At 35.4% G+C, this 20,666-nt stretch overlaps 1 protein-coding gene across 3 annotated transcripts; it reads left to right on the forward strand.

Moving 5' to 3' along the window:
* Nucleotides 1-1,140: 1,140 nt before the first annotated feature.
* LOC125675973 (solute carrier organic anion transporter family member 2B1-like) lies at nucleotides 1,141-16,673 on the forward strand. 3 transcript variants are annotated; one of them, XM_048913832.2, is made up of 11 exons: nucleotides 1,141-1,215; nucleotides 4,951-5,651; nucleotides 9,304-9,390; nucleotides 9,528-9,731; nucleotides 10,327-10,491; nucleotides 10,982-11,168; nucleotides 12,145-12,295; nucleotides 12,474-12,628; nucleotides 13,051-13,115; nucleotides 15,899-16,190; nucleotides 16,521-16,673. In XM_048913832.2, the coding sequence occupies exons 2-11, from the start codon at nucleotides 4,970-4,972 to the stop codon at nucleotides 16,585-16,587; spliced, it is 2,055 nt and encodes a 684-aa protein (XP_048769789.2). In that variant the 5' UTR covers nucleotides 1,141-1,215; nucleotides 4,951-4,969; the 3' UTR covers nucleotides 16,588-16,673. The 3 variants fall into 3 exon arrangements, with proteins under 3 accessions (XP_048769789.2, XP_048769792.2, XP_048769788.2); XM_048913831.2 differs by lacking the exon at nucleotides 1,141-1,215 and adding an exon at nucleotides 4,220-4,863; XM_048913835.2 differs by lacking the exon at nucleotides 4,951-5,651 and having other exon boundaries at nucleotides 1,159-1,215.
* Nucleotides 16,674-20,666: the final 3,993 nt, after the last annotated feature.

The following is a 20,666-nucleotide window of genomic DNA, read 5'->3' on the forward strand; positions in this document are numbered from 1 at the left end:
TATGTTTTTAAATACATGTAGTGAAATAAATAGTTTCTCTCATTAAAAGCAGTCATTCACGTTTTTTTTAATGGTGCGTAGGAATACCTGTACGTAACAAAGAAAACAACAACAAAACTGGATTTGCGATCAGGTCTGGTAGAGTTACTGAGCAGAATTAAATAGATTGGATGCCAAATTAAAGGTGTACTGGCGAAAAGATGAATTTGATATGAAGGAAGAGGATATGTGGTGACTAGACGTATGCTGTAATGAGAGACGTTGACCACTGGTTGTGTCGTGGGAACGCTGGAATGCGACTCGGCATGTGGAACCCTGGCGCACGGGAACTCAATCATGGACGAAAATGGTTGATATGTCTACACAAAAGAGGGAGGGTGGGCAACATTAGGGAAGGCGGGGCAACAATAGGGAGGGTGGGGCAACATTAGGGAAGGCGGGACAACAATAGGGAGGGTGGGGTAATAATAGGGAGGGCGGGGCAACAATAGGGAGGGTGGAGCAACAACAGGGAGGATGGGGCAACAATAGCGAGTGCGGTACTCAGTTGGGGAGGACGCATTCCAGAGAAAAGTCGTCCCGAGTGCTAAGTGGAGATGGACTCCCGAACCAATTTGTTTTTTTAAATTAAGAAACCATGGACGAGAATCGTTCATCCAATCAACATCGTTGTGAACTCATCACTTTAAAAGTTATTAATTAAATGATATGTAAATCCTCGAAATATATTGGGTCACAATTGATGTCGTCGTAGCAGTGTCAGACAAAGAAACCTCACATGGTTGTCTGGGTAAAGTCAATCTCAAACTGGTGATGATGTGACAAAACAAAACCACAGTGTGGTGATCCGGGAAATCGGATAACACTTATAAAATCAACAACATTGACACATGGGAAATGATGTGTATATAATAAAGACTATTTCCGAAATTATTCTAACATACACCAACTTGCTATTTATCTTTAACTTTATTCGCGTTTTAGGATGTGTGGATTTAAGACATAATTTATAAATTCTAGACAACATGAAATGGTGCAAGTCATTGCTACACCTGTCCTCACTGTCTCTACCTGTTTTAAAAGATCAATGTTATCTTATTCATAGTCATGATAATGCTCATATTATGAATTATACATTTTAGTCACAATTGGAAATCAGCAAAGACAAAGTCACATAGTTAGACCAGTTTAATATATCTTCTATACTGCTGGCGGGTAAGTTTAACTTATTTATCGTTGACAGTGGTATTGTATATTGAGAGACCATAAATAATATAAAATCGGCATGTCCATTTACCTGATAATTTCCGTATACTTCGAAAATGAGTTTTAAAAAATGATGCTAAGTAAGCGTTTGTTGTACCATAATGAAAATATCAAAGGAAAACTGATTTTTCCTTTGTATCATTATGAAGAAAATGTCAGTTCCATGTCTTATTATTCAATTAAAGTATTAAAACTAATTTTCAATATATATCTGTAATTGGCATGAATCATATTTAAAGCCTTCTGCGTAGGATTACATAACAACAACAAAAGGCCCATGGGTCACATCACTTACCTAATTCACCTTGGCCCATATTTAAAGATTGTCGCTATAAATTCGTATGTAAAGCTTTGATCCCGTATCGTGGCCCCATCTTACCCCTGGGGGCATGCTTTAAACAAATTTGATTTTGCACTATGTCAGGAAGCTGCCATGCATATTTGAATTTGTCGGGACAAATGGTTCTTGAGAACAATTTGAGAAAGTTTTTGCCTATATTCTCATTTAAAAAGCTGCCATGTAAATTTGAACTTGTCTGACCCAGTAGGTCTTGAGAAGAAGATTTTAAAAGATTTTCCCTATAGATTCGCATGTAAAACTTTAAGCCATTATCGTGGCCCAACCCTAAACTCAGGGCCGTCATTTTTACAAACGTAAATCTGTACTATATCAGGAAACTGACATGTAAATTTGAACTTGTCGGGTCCAGTGGTTCTTGAGACAAAAATTAGAAAGTTTTTAGCTATATTCCAATGTAAAAACGTTCATTCCCATTGTGTTCCAACCCTATCCCTGGGGTCATGATTTTAACAAACTTTAATCTTCCCTATGTCAGAAAGCTGCCATGTAAATTTAAACTTCTAGCCGATTGGTTCTTGAGAAAATTTAAAAGATATTCCCCTATGTATTCGCATGTAACACTTTGATCCCTTATTGTGGTCTCACCCTTCCCCGGGGGCATGCTTTAAAAATAAAACTTGAATCTGAACTACATGTATGTCAGAAAGCTGTCATGTAATTTGAACTTGTTTGGCCTAGTAGTTCTTGAGAAGATTTTAGAAGATTTCTTTCATACATATTCACATGTAAAATTTTGATTCCCTACTGTGTCTTCACCCTACCTCTGAGGGCCTTGATTTTAAAAGAGTTGAATCTGCACTATGTCAGGAAGCTTCCATATAAATTTGAACTTCTGCCGGCCCAGTAGTTCTAAACAGGAATATTTCTAAATGACCCCTACCTATTTTTGCATTTTTATTATGTCTTCCCTTTGAAAGAGACATTGCTCCTCATTTGAAAGAAATAAGAATCCCTTTCACTCAAAGATGATTTGTACCAAGTTTGATTGAAATTGATCCGCTGGTCCTGGAGAAGATCTTCATACTTTGTCAGTGTATTTCCCCTATTTCGCTATCATCTCCCCTTCGGGAAAGGCGTTGTCCCTCATTTAAACAAACTTGTATCCCTTTAGCCCAAAAATGATTTGTGCCAAGTTTGATTGAAATTAATCAAGTGGTTATGACGAAGAAGATGAAACATCTGAAAAGTTTAGGACGACAACGACAGACGGCGGAAAGTTTTGATCGGGTGAGCTAAAACCAATATGGTTGCGCAGTCAATAAACTCATCAGGGTAATGAAAGGTACTCATGATACGAGCATCCAAATGATAAAGTGGAGATAACAAGCAGTGATATATTAGTAGACTAAATAACCCCTCTTTAAAACTTCGTTAAAGAATTAATCAACTTTTTGTTACTCTCATCTTCAATGATACATGTAGCTGTAGAAAATGTCTAAATAGCAGAAATGAACACAAAACCAAACCGTTCCTTCGCATCTTGTGGCGAAATCGTCCGTTCCTGTTTCAAAGTGTTTGTTCTCCATGTACAAAGTAATCAACCTTCTCGATTATGTTTTAAAGAAAATGGAATAAAATAATTATTTTGGCTATTATACAGAAGAGGTCATTATGAAATTATCTGAATAACAGTCCTTGCATGTTTGGTCTAGTTAAGGTGTTTACAGTAAGAGCTACCGGGTCCGATTTCTGATGGTCAAGTCAAACTTACATGCATAAAATAGTAATCATCCGTGAAGCTGTTGGTTCAATAAATATATGTCAGATCAAAATATATGGTATTTCACCAATGACAGATGCCTTTCGAATATTAGAGAACTTTAACAACAAACAAAGAGATAAAAGGTGAAGATAACGGACAGTGATCAATCTCATGAATCCCATAAGCAATGCAAAATAGATAGTTGGGCAAACACGGACCCCTGGACACACCAGAGGTGGGGTCAGGTGCCTAGGAGGAGTAAGCATCCCCTGTCATCCGGTCACACCCGCCGTGAGCCCTATACCTTGATCAGGCAAACGGACTTACCCGTAGTCAAAATCAATGTGCCACGAATGGTCTAACATTCGGTATTACACATGAGAGACAGCATTTGACCAAATGACAGGTTGTATTGGCAAACAAGATCGTTATAACGACCATAGAATTTGTGAAATGCTGATTTTAAAGGAGACTGTTGAAATCCCTGTACCATCAATTTGTTTTTCAGTAGCTTGCCTCTATTTACAAACTGACCATACGTAGAACAAGCTCTTGCGTATCGAATCAGTTGAGAGATATAAACTCCATATCAAGGTGATGATGGAATATTGCTACATAAATATGGGAAGTTGACGACAGAGAATCTGAAATCACCCCGTTTGTCATACGGTTGAGTTGTTAGTTTGACGTTAATATCTACTTCAAAAAATATCTAAGTATCAGGCAGAAGTAGACGACTCTGTGGTGTCTATTATTTCGACCTCGCAGGGATATATCGAATCGTCATATGAATGAAAATAATGATTGTTAATAGGTGATTAAACGTTGTCGATATATTTAAATGTCGAATTGAAGACCACAGTAAGAAGTTTTCTTCTTTTCACGTGGAAGTTTCTGAATAAATTCTGCTTCATTTGAATATAAAAACATTTCAGCTAACAAAGGAGCATAATTCGTGCCCATGGGAATTCCGACAGACTGTTGGAAGATCACCAAAGATCACAAAGATATTGTTAATGAGGAACTCTAGCATATTCTTTATTTCAACTTCAAAATACCCGTGCATGCTATTAGAGTGGTGTTTACATGTAACAAAGTAATTTTTATAATGACTGATCACTAGATATGAATATTTCGGTCTTCCATTTTTTATACTTTACTATTAAGATGGATTTCATATTTGTCATTAGGAGTGTTACACATGCATACTGATATTCCAGGTTCCACATTCGGCCTCTTCCTGTCAATGGAAGAGGCCGTGAACCTTCATCTGCATTAACTTTCAAAACCTTCCGATACCCATAAATGCAACGGAATAGACTTGGTTAAAACTGGCGCAATGGTCTTGGAGGAGGCATTGAAAAATTAAACAGATAGAAGTTGATACATTTTAACGGAAATTCGAACAGCTCAGTTGTGCTTCCGAAAACGGAAATATACACTATAGGCTCGATTAGTCATAACATAAGCGATTCTTTTTGTTCTAGTGAGAATTGACAGACACCATACTGTGCGGTGGATAAAAAAAATACTGGTACTGTCAAAAAAAGGCATTTTTCTGTTATTTGCATTCATTTTGAGACAGTTTTGAATAGAACAATGTACTTCTCTTTTACTTCAGCAGTACATGTACGTGTACGATGGTAAGAAACGACTTTGTTACTGAGGTGCCGGAACAAAACACGTACACGGATTGCGGGATTGGGAAATTTCGGCCACGCTTTCTGCAGCATTTCGCAAACATCAAAACTTTTGTAGGAGTATACAGCATCGTAGGCATGATATCCCAAACTCTGTCTGTCTACGTCAACACACAGGTGCCCAATCTGGAGCGACAGTTCGGATTAAGTAGTGTCCAAAGTGGTCTTATAATGAGTTTTAATGACATAGGTTTTTTTACGGTTGTCTTATTCGTTTCGGCAGCTGCACAGTACGTTCACATTCCTCGGATGTTATTTGTTTGCATTTTGCTGTATGGATTTTCCGGGTTAATATGCAGTATTCCCCACTTTGTCGCAGTTTCTAGAGGTCTGTTGCCTTCTCTCCACTTAAATGCGGCCTCCATAAATGCAAGCAATGACATCAGCAAAATAAACATCCTTTGTCAATCCGGGTTAAATTTTACCGACAACGTTTGTGAAATTGACCTTGAAAACTCTAATAATATGATGACCGCGCCAAGTTATTCAATTCAAACTTTTGCCTTGGCATTGGTTGGGATTGGAATGACACTGCAAGGCATTGGAAAAGCTCCAAGAGGTCCGTTTTACATGGTGTACATCGATGACAACGTCGAGCGAAGGAAAATGGGATTCTACACAGGTATTTTCCCTTTCCCTGTAGTTGATCTAAATCTACTTTCGATCACAATGTTTAAGATTCCATGTAGTAATGAAACAGCACGGTCTGTATCAAATGTTACCTTTCGTTCTTCATTTTATTTCATTTGTAGAAAGGTCTGTCTTTTTAGGCCAATTAACTAGTGCCTTTTTACATATCATGCGCATGCGCAGTTGTTACATGATTACACATAATTTTTGCATCCCGGTACATTTTGATGCGTATGAACTGGGAGTAAGCAAGATTGGCGCAAAAATTAACATTTGCTCAAACTAGTGCAAAGTAACATTTCTTTACACACTTGTATGCTTTTTCTTGATCATGTCCTGTATTGAAAAGAGCAGTGGCCATTTGCTATGGTAAAGCATTATAGATATATAGATAAATAGATAGATGCGCATCTGCTGCATCAAAATTGGTACCGTATAACTTTTACATTATGACCCCTGGGTCGAGACCTCTGCTGGTGGACTGTTAGTCTCCGAGGGTCTCTACAGCCCAGTAGCTAAGTACTTCGTTACTAGCTTGAAAATACGGATGTATATTTAATTGCTGTTACAAAATTAGAAAATCATTTCAAAGATAAGGGTTATCTCCCTCACGCATAGCTTTTATCCTTAGATGAATTTGACTCCACTTTTTTGGCACATTGTTTTTCCCTAAAATAGCTCTAAAACTTCATTGTTATTTCGGATTTCAAACATTTCGGTTGAGCATCACTGAAGAGACATTATTTGTCGAAATGCGCATCTGGTGCATCAAAATTGGTACCGTATAACTTTTACATTATGACCCCTGAGTTGAGACCTCTGCTGGTGATCTGTTAGTTCCCGAGGGTCTCTACAGCCCAGTAGCTAAGTACTTCGTTACTATAGTTTGAAAATACGGATGTATATTTAATTGCTGTTACAAAATTAGAAAATCATTTCAAAGATAAGGGTCATCTCCCTCACGCATAGCTCTTATCCTTAGACGAATTTGACTCCACTTTTTTGGCACACTGTTTTTCCCTAAAATAGCTCTAAAACTTCATTATTATTTCGGATTTCAAATATTTCGGTTGAGCATCACCGAAGAAACATTATTTGTCGAAATGCGCATCTGGTGCATCAAAATTGGTACCGTATAACTTTTACATTATGACCCCTGGGTCGAGACATCTGCTGGTGGACTGTTAGTCTCCGAGGGTCTCTACAGCCCAGTAGCTAAGTACTTCGTTACTAGCTTGAAAATACGGATGTATATTTAATTGCTGTTACAAAATTAGAAAATCATTTCAAAGATAAGGGTTATCTCCCTCACGCATAGCTTTTATCCTTAGATGAATTTGACTCCACTTTTTTGGCACACTGTTTTCCCTAAAATAGCTCTAAAACTTCATTGTTATTTCGGATTTCAAACATTTCGGTTGAGCATCACTGAAGAGACGTTATTTGTCGAAATGCGCATCTGGTGCATCAAAATTGGTACCGTATAACTTTTACATAGATAGATAGATATATGTATATGTATGTGTGTATGTATGTATGTAAGTTCCAGTGTTAATCTGAATAGCATTTGAACGAGAAATGGCGAAATCTAAAGCTACATAATACGGTTATATCCGTCTTCAAAATGCTTTAAAATCATTTACTCTAAACTGATTCATATACAAGTTGCTAGTACATGTATGACGCGTCGCAAACAATACTACTTTTATTAACATTTTTATTTATTTGCGTGTACGGAGACGTTGTATTGTGACGTTATTTACCCACGGCAGCGTGAACGGAAACTTACATCTGACTTGTTAACAAATCAAAACACATCTTAAGTTACAGGAAACGACTTGATTTATTTGATTGATTTTTTTTTTGGGGGGGGGGGGGAAGACGCAGGGTGGTTACGGTAATTCGTACTAGTTTGACCTGTAGGACCTTCATATCATCAGCCCTGTAAATGTTTATCAATCAGAACTGTTCACAATTTCAAAAGAATATCAACTTTACCATAGGCCATCTACGACAACACAGTGCATGTACATGGAGTACTCCAAGCATCGAAGAAACGGTACCCCATTTCAATTATCAGATGAAGTGAAAGAAATGTAGATGTAAATTACTTAGAACATTATACCTCTTACCAAAACTAAATTTTTGTCGCATATTTGCGGCAAAGAGATTCGTTGCCATAACTATTCACCAAAACATTGCAGAAATTTGCCAGTAGTGGCAAACGGTTGTAGCAAAGTTCTGGTAAACATCTGGGACTTTTAAAAAGATTGACCACTAGTGGCAAACAGTTGCAGCAATTTTCTGGCAAACAATACATATTAGATTTCTTGATCCGCCTATCAAAATATAAAATGCGGCATGTCCTGTTAATGACGTCATGTCCCATCGATTGGCATGTGGATCGCAATCTATGAATTGCTTGTATTTTATTGTGTCGGATTGAATCATAGCCGCCTGGGTCAAGTAATTGCACTATATAACCTATATGTAACCAAGGGAGGAAATTCGAACCTCGAATACATATTTCTCTCCGATCTATGGTGTCTCTTTATACATTTTTCATGTTTCAGGAAGCTTAAATACACGTATCATTATCACAGAACACTAATTTATCCACGTTTTAAAAAAATGTCTTATTCCACTGATTCTTAATTTCAAATTATGAATCAGTGGAATAAGACATTTTTGAATTACAAATTAAAAAACCCAAGGACGTTTTTCTGACGTATGCTTTCCATGAAATTGAACACATTAAATAAAACTATTACAAGCTGTAACTGGCGGTAGTTTTTCAATAATTCAATTAAGCACCAAATAACATCTATCGGTATAACTAATATAATCCCCAAGGTCAGAGAAAATTCAGCAAAAATAAATAAGGGGATGTTGTTTGAGAGCATCCCTACAATGAGCGTTTCGTATAAACCGCCATTGCGTCGTATGTACGGACATGGGAACGATGATTTCCGAACATAATCGGGTTGCTGAGACCAAGGTCATATACGAAGACGGTGAAGGGCTTCAAATTTAGGCTTATGCTCGGCACGTACGGCCATTGAGCAGTGAGGGTTCGTTAGCGTGCCACGGGCCATCCATTTTTGAGGTCATCTCCGAGGAGACATTCACACCTGATGCCGAGGGTTTGGCGATCAAAATATGTCACCACCTGTTTTAACGACTAAGGTCTGTCTCTACCGGGATTCGAACTCTGACCTTCCGCATGAGGGCGAACGTTCTACCTCTAGACCACCGCAGCGGTTGTATTGCTTTGAGGAAAGACCTAACTAATAAAGTTAACGAGTAAATATCACGCGTCAAAGTCAACTTCTAATTCTCTATTTATTTTTAACATTAAAAGAATTTGATTTTCATGATTAATATGGGTCATTTTCGCTCACCTGAACCTCAAGTAAGCTTTCATTATCGTAATCTGGCGATTGTCCTGTGTTGCTGTTATGGTCGTCAACGCTTTTCCAATTTTATCTTCAACCAAACCCTTTGGTAAGAGAGTTTCAAGGTTGTACAAATGAAGGACGATCTCTTTTTCCAAGGGTAGACAATTAAGAAAGGACACAAAATAAAGTAGGGTAATTTGAAAATCTCAAAAAAGGAGAGATGAAAAATTATATGGTCTGTTTTAGGTATTGCAATTGCGTCATCAATTTTTGGTCCGGCAATAGCATTTGGAGTCGGGGGATATTTCAGCAGAATGTATGTGACTTTGGAAGGTAATTTTATTTTGATGACGTTCTCGTGCATCACGTGGTCAGTCTTGAAAGTTACTAAATATTTCCAAGATGAGAGCCTTACGATACATGATTCCCCGACATTGTGAAAATCTAATGTTTGTCTCTATGTTTTACAGAGGTTGACATGGATCACAGGGACCCTCGTTGGATCGGCGCTTGGTGGCTCGGTTTTATAGTATTCGGGATCATCTCCATCTTTCTAGCTGCACCTCTGCCTTTCTTTCCTAGACGAATGAAAATGTCCCCAAAAGACATCGCTAAAGGCAAATTCCAAGAGAGACCAATGATGCAAGACTGTTCATTCAGGAAGAAATTCAAAAGTAATGAAACTTTTTTTTCCAAAATTGCATTCATGAACGTTAACATCAATTATTTTTCAGAAATTTGAATATTTGATATATATGTACATTTCAATCATATCTACAACGTACATTCACTGCCGTGTTTTTGTTGGGTTTTTTTTTTTTGGTTTTTTTTTTTAATAGTAAATCCCTGCTAGGTCAATATTTGTATACATTCATATATGAACTCCAGCATACGTCACATAGACTTATTTTGTCGGTCTGTTATTTTACTAAATATTATAGAGGGTACATAAAAACATCAATTTTCTTTATACCTTTACAAAAAATAGATGGATATTAATCATTTTATGACAATAGTATTTACGATACATGTAATTTATCAAGTTTTGCAAGTTTTTTTTTTTTGGGGGGGGGTGTTTTTCTTTTTTCTTTTTCTTTTTACAAATTCTTTCATTAGCTGTTTACACAACATAGAGAACATATTAAACAATATTCACACATACATAAGTAGTTCATATAAATATATATTACAATCTTTATAATACGTAAATACAATGATAGACTATATGATTTTAACCCGGAGTTTAATCCGATTTTTATGATCATTCAGTGAGTGTGACGTCCTACCGTAGAATAGTGCGGAATCCGATTTATATGCTCACTTGTGTTAGTCAAATCTTTAACATGATGGCAGTTGGAGGATGGTCGGCTTTCTCATCTAAATTCATGATGACGCATTTCAACATTCCGCTGTATTTGGCCAACTACATACTGGGTAAGACTCTTTGTGGTTTCTTTTAACCAATCACTATAATATATTACTTCAAAGTGACCGTGGGAGATTTATATTCAAACATTTCCTATATCTCTATATATTTATACAGTGATGTTAACTATAGAATATATCTGTGTATATATGATGTCTTTTAACCAACAATCAATATGAAAAGAGGTTTATTTAAAAAAAATCCTATATCCTGATATCTTTTATTTACAGATCGACATTTGTTAATTACAAAATATATTCCAGTATTTATGAATGCTCATTTTATTCATTGGCGGGATACAATTGTACGCCAAATAATGATCATAGACACACCTATGCAATGACTACATATATATACACACCAGTGTAGGAATGATATTTATAATTTTATCTCTCTACATAAGCTAAACATTCTCAAACAGGACGCAACACAACAAACAAACAATGTCAATTTACGTTGCTAAACATTTACAACTAACCATGTCAATTTACGTTGCAGCTGGTGCTAACATTTCAACGGTTGCAATGGGGACATTTTTTGGAGGTCTTCTCACAAGGAAGATAGCAATGACTCCAAGAAATGTTTACAGAATGATGACGTTTTTCTTCATGTTCAATGTGATTTTCGTGGCTTTAGCTATGACAATGAGTTGTCCACAACCGACTATAGTTGGTCATAGTTTAGAGTGAGTACAACGCTAATTAATATGTATTTTAACAACGCTACTCATGCCTTATTAAGTCCATAAGTATATTTTATTAGATATGTTAGAGGAAAATTGGTGATATGATTTTTTTTTCTTCTCAAACTGAGATGCACGTGTCTGTAAAAATTGAGAACGGGATCCACGTCATGAATTTTCCCGTATAATTAATCATATTTTTATCCAGACTACAAAATCTGAAAACAAACTGAAAAAAAGATATTGAAAGGGTATCCTTTCTGTATATAGTGTAGTTCGTGTGTTCGAATTTAATCTCGAAAATAGTTTAACAAGACTATGAGGTAAAATCAATCACTTTTCACTGTTTTTCAAGGAAGGTACATGTAATTCTTTTAGGTCGTAGCAGTGAGGTTAACTTTTTTTGTGAGACAATATCTCTGTAATAAAGGTCATATCAGAATTACATGTTATTTTCACCTCTACTGCCAATGTTTGGCGGAGGAATGGTCACTACCTATATTAAGCGAATTAGGATCGATATTCAAACCTGAGCCCAAGTTGTGAAGGAATCGTTTAATCGCAACCGCTACATGTATGTACATGCAATATATTTGCTGCGTAATCCAGTAAGCATGATTTCAGTTAATTTTATAACAAATCTGGTACACTACACATGCATTTAAATTTCTGTATGTACATGTACATACTGCAGGCCGACTTTTATTCGCGTGCGAAAAGTTTTTGCGAACTCTATTCGCAAATACGTTCATCACACATTAGTGATGGTGTTTATACATTAAACCTGTGTAATATTTTGGCGACAGACTCATGAATTTCATTTGTCACTAACTTGTTCCCCATCGGCGAATTACTAATAAAAAATGTCTTGAATCACGATATCAGCCTGAAATGAAAATTTAACGATGAATATAGAAATAAAAGTCACTCGTTAATGCGTTGTTGTATAAGGCTCAAATACTTTTTTTTTGAATTGCAGTGTCCCCGGATATGTAGATGCACCCTCACAGAATTGCACACCTAACTGTTCATGTCAAAGTGATGGATTTTACCCGATCTGTGGCTCCAATAAGGTTAATTACCATTCTCCGTGTTCAGCAGGATGTGCGGAATTGCTTCGAAATGGCCGTGTAAGTAATTTAATAATGTACAAGATTGTTTTATGCTAGACCCAAAGAAGTAATTGGTTTTATTTTCAAGCAATGAAATTCTTAGATATCAATATAAGAGATTTTAGAAGTTAAAAATAAATGCAGAATACCTTATATCATTATACCAGTGAACGGAAGTGATAACATTTTATTTTAGATGTTCTCTAACTGTTCCTGTATACCTGATGGTCGGGCGGAGGCTGGGTTGTGTGAAGACGTCTGTTCCAATCTCATACCATGGGTCATTTTTATTTTTCTCGCAAGCATTTCAGATGCATTCAAAATACCCCCTACTATTGTTGCTATCATGAGGTATGATATTTTATTTAAAAGCTATAAACATTGCAATTTCTTAATATACGTGTACATTATTATCACCAAAGTAACTGTGTAATTACGACATAACATTTGTTTGCGTAGGATTGCATCTTGAATTTTAAATATGTTTTTGATAGGATTATGTTTACCGGTTCCAACTTATACATCTTAGATTACCCTCGATATTTACAGGTTTATTTCTTTTCTCAAAAGGCAATACGAAAATAAGATGAAACAGTTTAAACTCAATCTGTTCCTTTAGAACAACTAATCCAATAGTACCAGAGCATCATCATTACAACCCACTGGCTTTTTAAATCCGGGGATGTTATCATACGTCACAATCTAACAACCAGTACATAACACCTTCAAATTTCAAAATCCCATTCTAAAATGATTTTTGTTAAAATACATAGGTCAGTGGACGACACGGACAAAGCGGCTGGCCTAGGACTCTTCAGCTGCGCAACATCAGGACTTGGTAAATATAGCAATTGATATATTATTCTCCTACAATTATTGTAAATGTGCAGTGATCGTAGAGGATAGGCAGAATAAGGGCTTCATATGGACCGCGATTTTGACTTAAATGTCAATATAGACTTGAAACGGTGAAACGTAGTAAGAACTTTTATCAAATTGATGCCTTAGTAGAAATAAACAGTGATCATGGTGACCATGATCACTGTCTATTTCTATAAGTCTCTAAAGTAACAAGAATGTTACATTTTAAAGCAAATTTAATGGTTTCAGAAAAATTACTGTTTCTTTTTTTACATTCTGATACATTTGGAAAACATAAAGCATGCGATTGATTATGTACCATTTTATGCTAAAGGTTCAAGTTGATATAGGTACACAAAATATGCAAGTTTTAGAGGGAGGCAAGTGTGTCTTTTCAATTTTTTCATATCAAGCAGAATGAAAGGTGAAGTATATGGTTTAATTATGACAATTTATGGTTAAAAATGAAGATAATGACCAATCCAATAAATTCCCCATATAATACAAAATGAAGAAAAAGGAAAACACAGACTACTGAAGATGCCAGATGTTAGATGGAGTGCTTAGAAGGAACAATCATCTCCTGTTGAACGACACACTCGACGTGAGCCCAGTATATAGGGTAGTCCGTGGTCAAAATAAGTATGTAAAAATCCTAACAATCGGATACATGTTCGACAACATTCGACCTAATGATGTCTACACTATATCATATACATCATAACAGCCATACCGTAGAATTTGTGAAATACTCTTTGTCAGTAGCCTGCCTCGATTAAAAAAAAATAATCATACGCAGAACATGCTCTTGCATATCGAATCAGTCGGAGACATAAACACCATGTACAGGTGATCTCGTTTGTCATAGTCATGTTGATAGTTAGCTGGTGAACTTTATTGTGTGTTATATTCTATTTCACTGAGATATATTGATTCGACATACAAATGGAAATGGTTATTGTTAATAAATATAAAATTCGTCGTCGTCGATTTATTTAAATTTTGAGTTGATTGTCATAGCAAGATACTTCTTCTCATGTGGAATTTTAAAAATAAATCCTACCTCATTAGAGAGAGTACGAAACAGTTCAGCTAATAATGGGGCATAACTCGTGCCCATGGGAATTACAGCATACTTTTGGAAGAAAAGATCACTAAAGACTTCGTAGATTTTGTCAATTGGGTATCCTAGCAATGTTTTGATATCAACTTTATAGTACTTTGTTTACATTGTTGTCCATGCTGATTTCCCAAAATGGGGGCTATATATCACCATTATCCTGCCTTCTTTCTTTAATTGATATATCGGTTGTTTTCTTGTCATAAACATTTAATTTAATAGGTAATGATGGATACCAAATTTGAACGGTATTGGGTGATAAACTTATTTTTTCCTCATTAAAGATTTCTTTTGAATAATATATGAAATAACAACATGTGATAAATGAATAAACGACATTAAATTTCTGAGATGAAAGCCTTCGAAACCTCGTCCAAAGCTGATGAATCTAATACGTTATGATCATGTAGGCAAGTTTTGTCTGCAAAGCTAATATTCTCTTGGAAAAAAGAGATGTACACATGCACCATACTTCAGCATGAGATCTACTAACTAATGTGCATTGGTTTTGACTCCAAAGCTTTATAATTTTATTTTTAGAAAGGGATTTATACATGTAGTATTGTTCGGTATAAGATTTACTAATAGTCATTGGGATTTGGAGGAAGATAACGTGTTCAGCAAGGGCTAAAGTATTATATGAATCTTTGAAAAGTATATCATATTATAATATTGTCGTACTGAAAAACGGTTACAGGTCAAAAACATTATCATTCTCAAGATTCACACCCCTATATGATGAACACAACACTATATGAAACAAGACAAACGGTCAATCATACTTTGCCATATATACCAGCCAAATACTTTCAAAACTTATCATAATAGCCACATTCATGTTGTTGTTACACTAGACCTGGAGAAAAGAGTGTAATAGTCTGTATACAACTTTATTGTCTGCAGGGCACCAGATTCTAACTTCTGGCAAAGTTTACAAATTTTGTGTTTACTAGAGGAACTACGGTAATTTTACAAGTACATGATATAGTGTAATAAAATGGTATGAAGTTTATATGAACATATACGGTAATTCCATAATTCATTCATAAAAGTGTATAAAGCATGATAACAATTCCTTATGCATAAACAACCTAACACTTAATGACATCTTATGCATTATAGATAAATGTTAATACTGCATTCCAAAATGGAAAAATATAGAAAAATACAAATGGCGGGAACATGTGCTTCACATGTGCTCGACCGAAACAAGTAACTTTCATAATTCAAGTAAATAATTGTGTGACCTAACATATAATGATAATAAACATATTAACTGGATCTCAAATAATACCCTTGGTGATATACATAGCATACAAGTGTGATAATCTAAAATAATTACCTGGAGAAAAGAGTGTAGTAGTCTGTATACAACTGCAGGGCACCAGATTCTAACTTCTGGCGAAAAAGAGTTCAGTGAAACAGTCTATAAAAAGAAAATAGAGTTATCGCTCTTCGCCCATAATAAAAATTTTGGTACCCCCCCCCCCCCGCAATACCACACGTAACATTGTACACATGTGTAATTTGCCTCACCCACTTCAATACAACATTTTGTAAATTGGCACGTTCATAATCTTGATTATACAAGTAATTTTGCAAACTTTACTGCAAGCATGATTTTGCACTTTATTTTCCAGGCTGGGGATTATCACCAATACTTTTTGGGAAAATGTTGGATGTCTCCTGCTATATATGGCAGTCTCCTTGTTTATCAACCGGGGCGTGTGAGTTGTATGACCTCCGGCTGTTCCGTCTCTCGTTCCACGGACTTTGTGTTCTCTGTAAAGGTCTATCGTTAGCTTGTTTACTGTATTTAATGGTGTGGACGAGAAATTGGCAGGAATGGAAATCGTCGCAAAACACTGAACTCTCAGAGAAAGTGGACGTGAAATATACAAAAGTTTCTTCTGGAAATATGATATTAAACAGGTCTGTATTCAACATGGTTTCCATTATATTTGCCGATTCGGGGGGGGGGGGGGGGGCTTTTTGTTTCTTGTTATTTCTTAGAGATCATTATTATTTGATATTTTCTAACTTATTCCCCAACTTCAGAGTAATATACAAACATAAAGAAGAACAAACTTACCAAGGAAAATTATGTCAATATATCATTATTGTTGAACGCAACTTATTTTAAGGAAAAAATATCCATGATGTAATGAGAGAATAAAGGCAATAAAAGCACAACGCATACATTACAAAGTAACATGCAAAACGAAAATTTGTGTTTGTTTTTTTTTTTTTATTTTGTTTCAGTGAAAAACAGGATCTGGTGGAAAATGAAGATGACACACACAGAACATCAGGAATTCACCTGAACTGATGTATTTCCCTCTGGAAAGAGGACAGCTATTGCTTATTGAGAGTATTTTCCGTTTTCTTCATTCTCTAATAAATGCTGGGAAAACATGTTGTCTTGGTTTAAATCCATTCAAAACCGTTGTTTGTGAATATAAAATTGAATGAGGTTTTGCCAATCTGAATTAGGACGAAGTGGACAGAAATGGAAAAAAATTTCCTCGTATAGTGAAAAAAATAGACAACAAAGCTGATTTAGAACAAAAACATTTTCAATTCCATTTCCATATACACGTGAGAGGGTAATACAAGGAGCAGTTGCACAGCTGAAAACTGACTGTATGCATAATCTTGACCCATTCATCATGCTTCAATACTAGACTAGTTAGTAGGTTTTGAGTAATATTATGACTCGTTGACATCATACATCATTCCTAGATTTCGATCATGAAAAGATATTGTTAAATGAGACCTACTGTCTGATGAAATACGTTTCCCTGTGTCAGACAAATCTTCTTGTTCTATCAATCAAATTCTTTTTTCCATGCCCCTTTGAAAATGGTGAAGTTAATGAACAGTGATATAATACATGTAACTCCTATAAAGAATACAAAATTAAGAGTTGGGCAAACATGTACCCCTGTATACACCAGAGATGAGATCCCGTGCCTAGGATGAATAAGTATGCACTATCGATCGTTCACTCCCAGCGGGAGTCCTATATACGGATTAGTCCGTAATCACAATCAGTGTATAAAGACCGACCTAACAAGTAGTATTAAACACGACAGACCACAATTGAACCAAATACAGGTAGAGATGCCAACTAGACCTTATATTTGCACAAAACTGATTTCAAACGAGACTGTTGAATAAAGAGGTATATTGTATTGTACTTCTCGGGTGGTAGGCTTAACGAAAACAGCCTTTCTTTGACAGGTACCAAAGTTGGTACAGTGATTGCGTCTAGGGTGTAGATAACCCCTATTGATTTTCAGGTCACGAAGTCAACGCTCACTTCCTCGGTCTGTAGACCGCTTAATATCTAAAAAAAAGTCTTTGACTGACAGTTACCAAAGTTGATACGGTGGTCACATATATAATATCTATTCCTAGAGAGTATAATGACCCAATTGTTGATCGGCTCACAAGGTGAAAGATCAATCTGGATATAGTAAGATATTTTCTGCTCAGTGTGATATGGAATATTTGCTTGACATATATCAAACTTGTTCGTGGATTCTACCTAAAGAGTAGATAATTCGTATTGATTTTGAGATCAATAGGTCAAGGGTCAAACTGAACATAGGAATATACTGTCCGTTCAATATCTTGATAACCCTTTTGCTTGACAGACATCGAACTTAGTACATTGGTACATCTTCAGGAGAAGATGACCCATATTGATTTTGAGGTCAAAAGTCAATAGTTGAACTGGACATAATAATATATTGTCTCCTATATATTAAGAATTATTTGCTTGATCGACACCAAACTTGGTACACTGGTACAGCATACGGAGTAGATTACCCCTATTGATTTTTAGGTCACATGGTCAATTCACTCTTGACATTGGAATATATTGTCTGCTCAATATTTTGAATTGATGATACTGCTATCAATTAAATGATGTGTGTGTATAACCCTTTTCAATTTTGTACCATGGTGGACATATGTGTTTTACAAACATCTCTTGTTGTTGAAAAAGCGGTTCTTTATGATTACAAAAATGTTAGTCTTTAATTTGTGGTTAGTAATGGTCGTGTAAAGTGTTGAAAATTCATACATTTTGATGTTGTTGATTTGAGAAAAGTTTTGCAATTTCAAATTTACTACACGTTCTTCAGATATTTTTAGAATCCACATTTGATTTTCATCATATCTGGCATATGTAGTCGTACATATCGTTTGAAGTTTCTCCTTCAATGTTTTTGTGAGGAGCAAAGATATCGGCTTGATAGAACATTTACTGGATCCAGCAATGCATCTTTATGAGAGTATTTATGAAGTTTGGGAATCCAGTATAGGTACGATAACTCATATGCATCCGACCCATTGACTGAAATATCAAATATGTCTAAAACTGAAGCACGGTTTTGAAGAATTTCATCCTTTGAAAGGGCAGTTGGAGTCAATGCGAAGTTTGTTTAAAACACAGTTGTAATAATGAGCTTACAAACAAAGCTTTGTTAGCTGGAACCAAAACATATTCCTCATGTGATATTTCTAGTTGTTTTATCACTTCTGGTCTACTAAACACAGAATGATCAATGGTACGTACTTTTGTCTTGATGTGTCTAATGCTGGGTTTTAATATTCTTCTTGTATGTTTAATCCATTCTAACAATGTGTCAAGTTCCTTTTTCATATTTAGCCCATCGTCTAGCATAATCTTATTATTAATATCCAATTGAAAGGCCGAGGTTCTCAATATTTAGGACATTTTAAAATAAGTGATTTGAGGTCCTCATTTTCAATAATATCAACATCACCAGTAATGACTTGTCCAGTTGGATTATAGTTGAAATTAGACAAGCTACAACAACATTAAGTATAAGATGGTATATAACTTGACACTTCAAAGTTTGTTTATATTCATCAAGTTTAGATGCAATAGCAGAAGTGTATTTGTAGGAAATACAGGGTGCATATTTGAACTTGAAGTAGACTGGACTCTTTTTTTATGAAGAATGTCGCTTATGTGGACAGCATCTATTCCTTTGTTTGTAAATTTAAGCTGAAGGAAATGGGAGCATGGTTCGGAAGGAACATCATACATGACCCGCAATGGTTTATAGAGCCTGTGAATGGCAACATCCAAAATCATAGAGTTCAGTCTATATTCTGGTGTTGAAAACTCCAATTATAGACTAGATTTTACTTCTTAAAATAACATATTTAAAACTCTCAATGGAACATAGTTAAGTTTTGTGCGAATATGATGTGGACTTAATTGTCTGTTGACGTACGGCAAAAGTGAACCAAAAGTGACATCATGTTTTTGGTCTTTTATATATACAATATCCATGACTGTGTTTCCGTCTTTGAGTATTTGGAAAGAGTTCCATCACATTCATGTTATTTTCTTGTCGACTGGCAAATTTCTTACATCGTATACACTATCATTCAATCCACAAGGAAATGCAGTACTTAGAGTCTTGATCCAGTAATATTCTCGTTGTCTACGAAAAGAGGTACTTGATGTTGGATTGTTTGTTATTGTAACTTTTCCCTAAACTCCTGACCTTCATGGACAAGATGGAGTGGTCCGGGGAATTCAAGTGTTTATAGAGAAATTGGTTGTCACTATTTGAAATGTTTGGTTCTTGTCCTGGCTTTTCATTTGGTAGGTTTTCAATTTAGTTTGATGTTTTATGAAAATCATATAAAACAGCCAATGAAATTTTACTTTATTCAAACAATAAAATGCTTTCTTTGTAGTTTTACCAGGTGATGAAGGTAGGCAGCATTGCAGAACAAATGCGTAACCTGTGTAAGCGTGTTTTGCAATTTTCTGCAATGATTGCTTACCTTCATCACCCGACAAAACAACAAAGAAAGTATTTTATTGTTTACATTTAAGATTGCCCACTGTTCGTTATCTTCACCTTTCATTTATATGCTTATGTATTCTTAAGAGTAAAAACTAGAATTAACTTCTAAAACATCATATGCTTGACCCATTTGTTATGTTAAACGTAACAGTCAATGCTCCCTTTGACCTCATGACGCTTTATATTTGCTAAAATGATTATGCAGATAAGTTGCACTAGAAAACTAGATCGAACTAGTTTGCAACGTGCATGTACTCATTATATGATGAAAGCAATGTAAATTTTAAAAAAGAGACAAGATTCAGTGAATGTAAACATTGCTTAATAATGTTATATCATATCTTTTGTGTTTTATTAGCATTGCCTTCATTATTATCTTTGTTCTTTACCTTTTCAGACATAGTTTGAGTGATTTTATGTATGATTTGTATGATTGTATGATTTTAACGTAGGGATGATAGAAATGAAATCGTTGTGTCAAACATCCATATTCAAAAAATGCATATTATTGACGAAATCTTTTTAATATCAGTTTTTACACCAACGTTTA

Source organism: Ostrea edulis, chromosome 3, assembly GCF_947568905.1.
Source record: "Ostrea edulis chromosome 3, xbOstEdul1.1, whole genome shotgun sequence".
Lineage (NCBI taxonomy): Eukaryota > Metazoa > Mollusca > Bivalvia > Ostreida > Ostreidae > Ostrea > Ostrea edulis.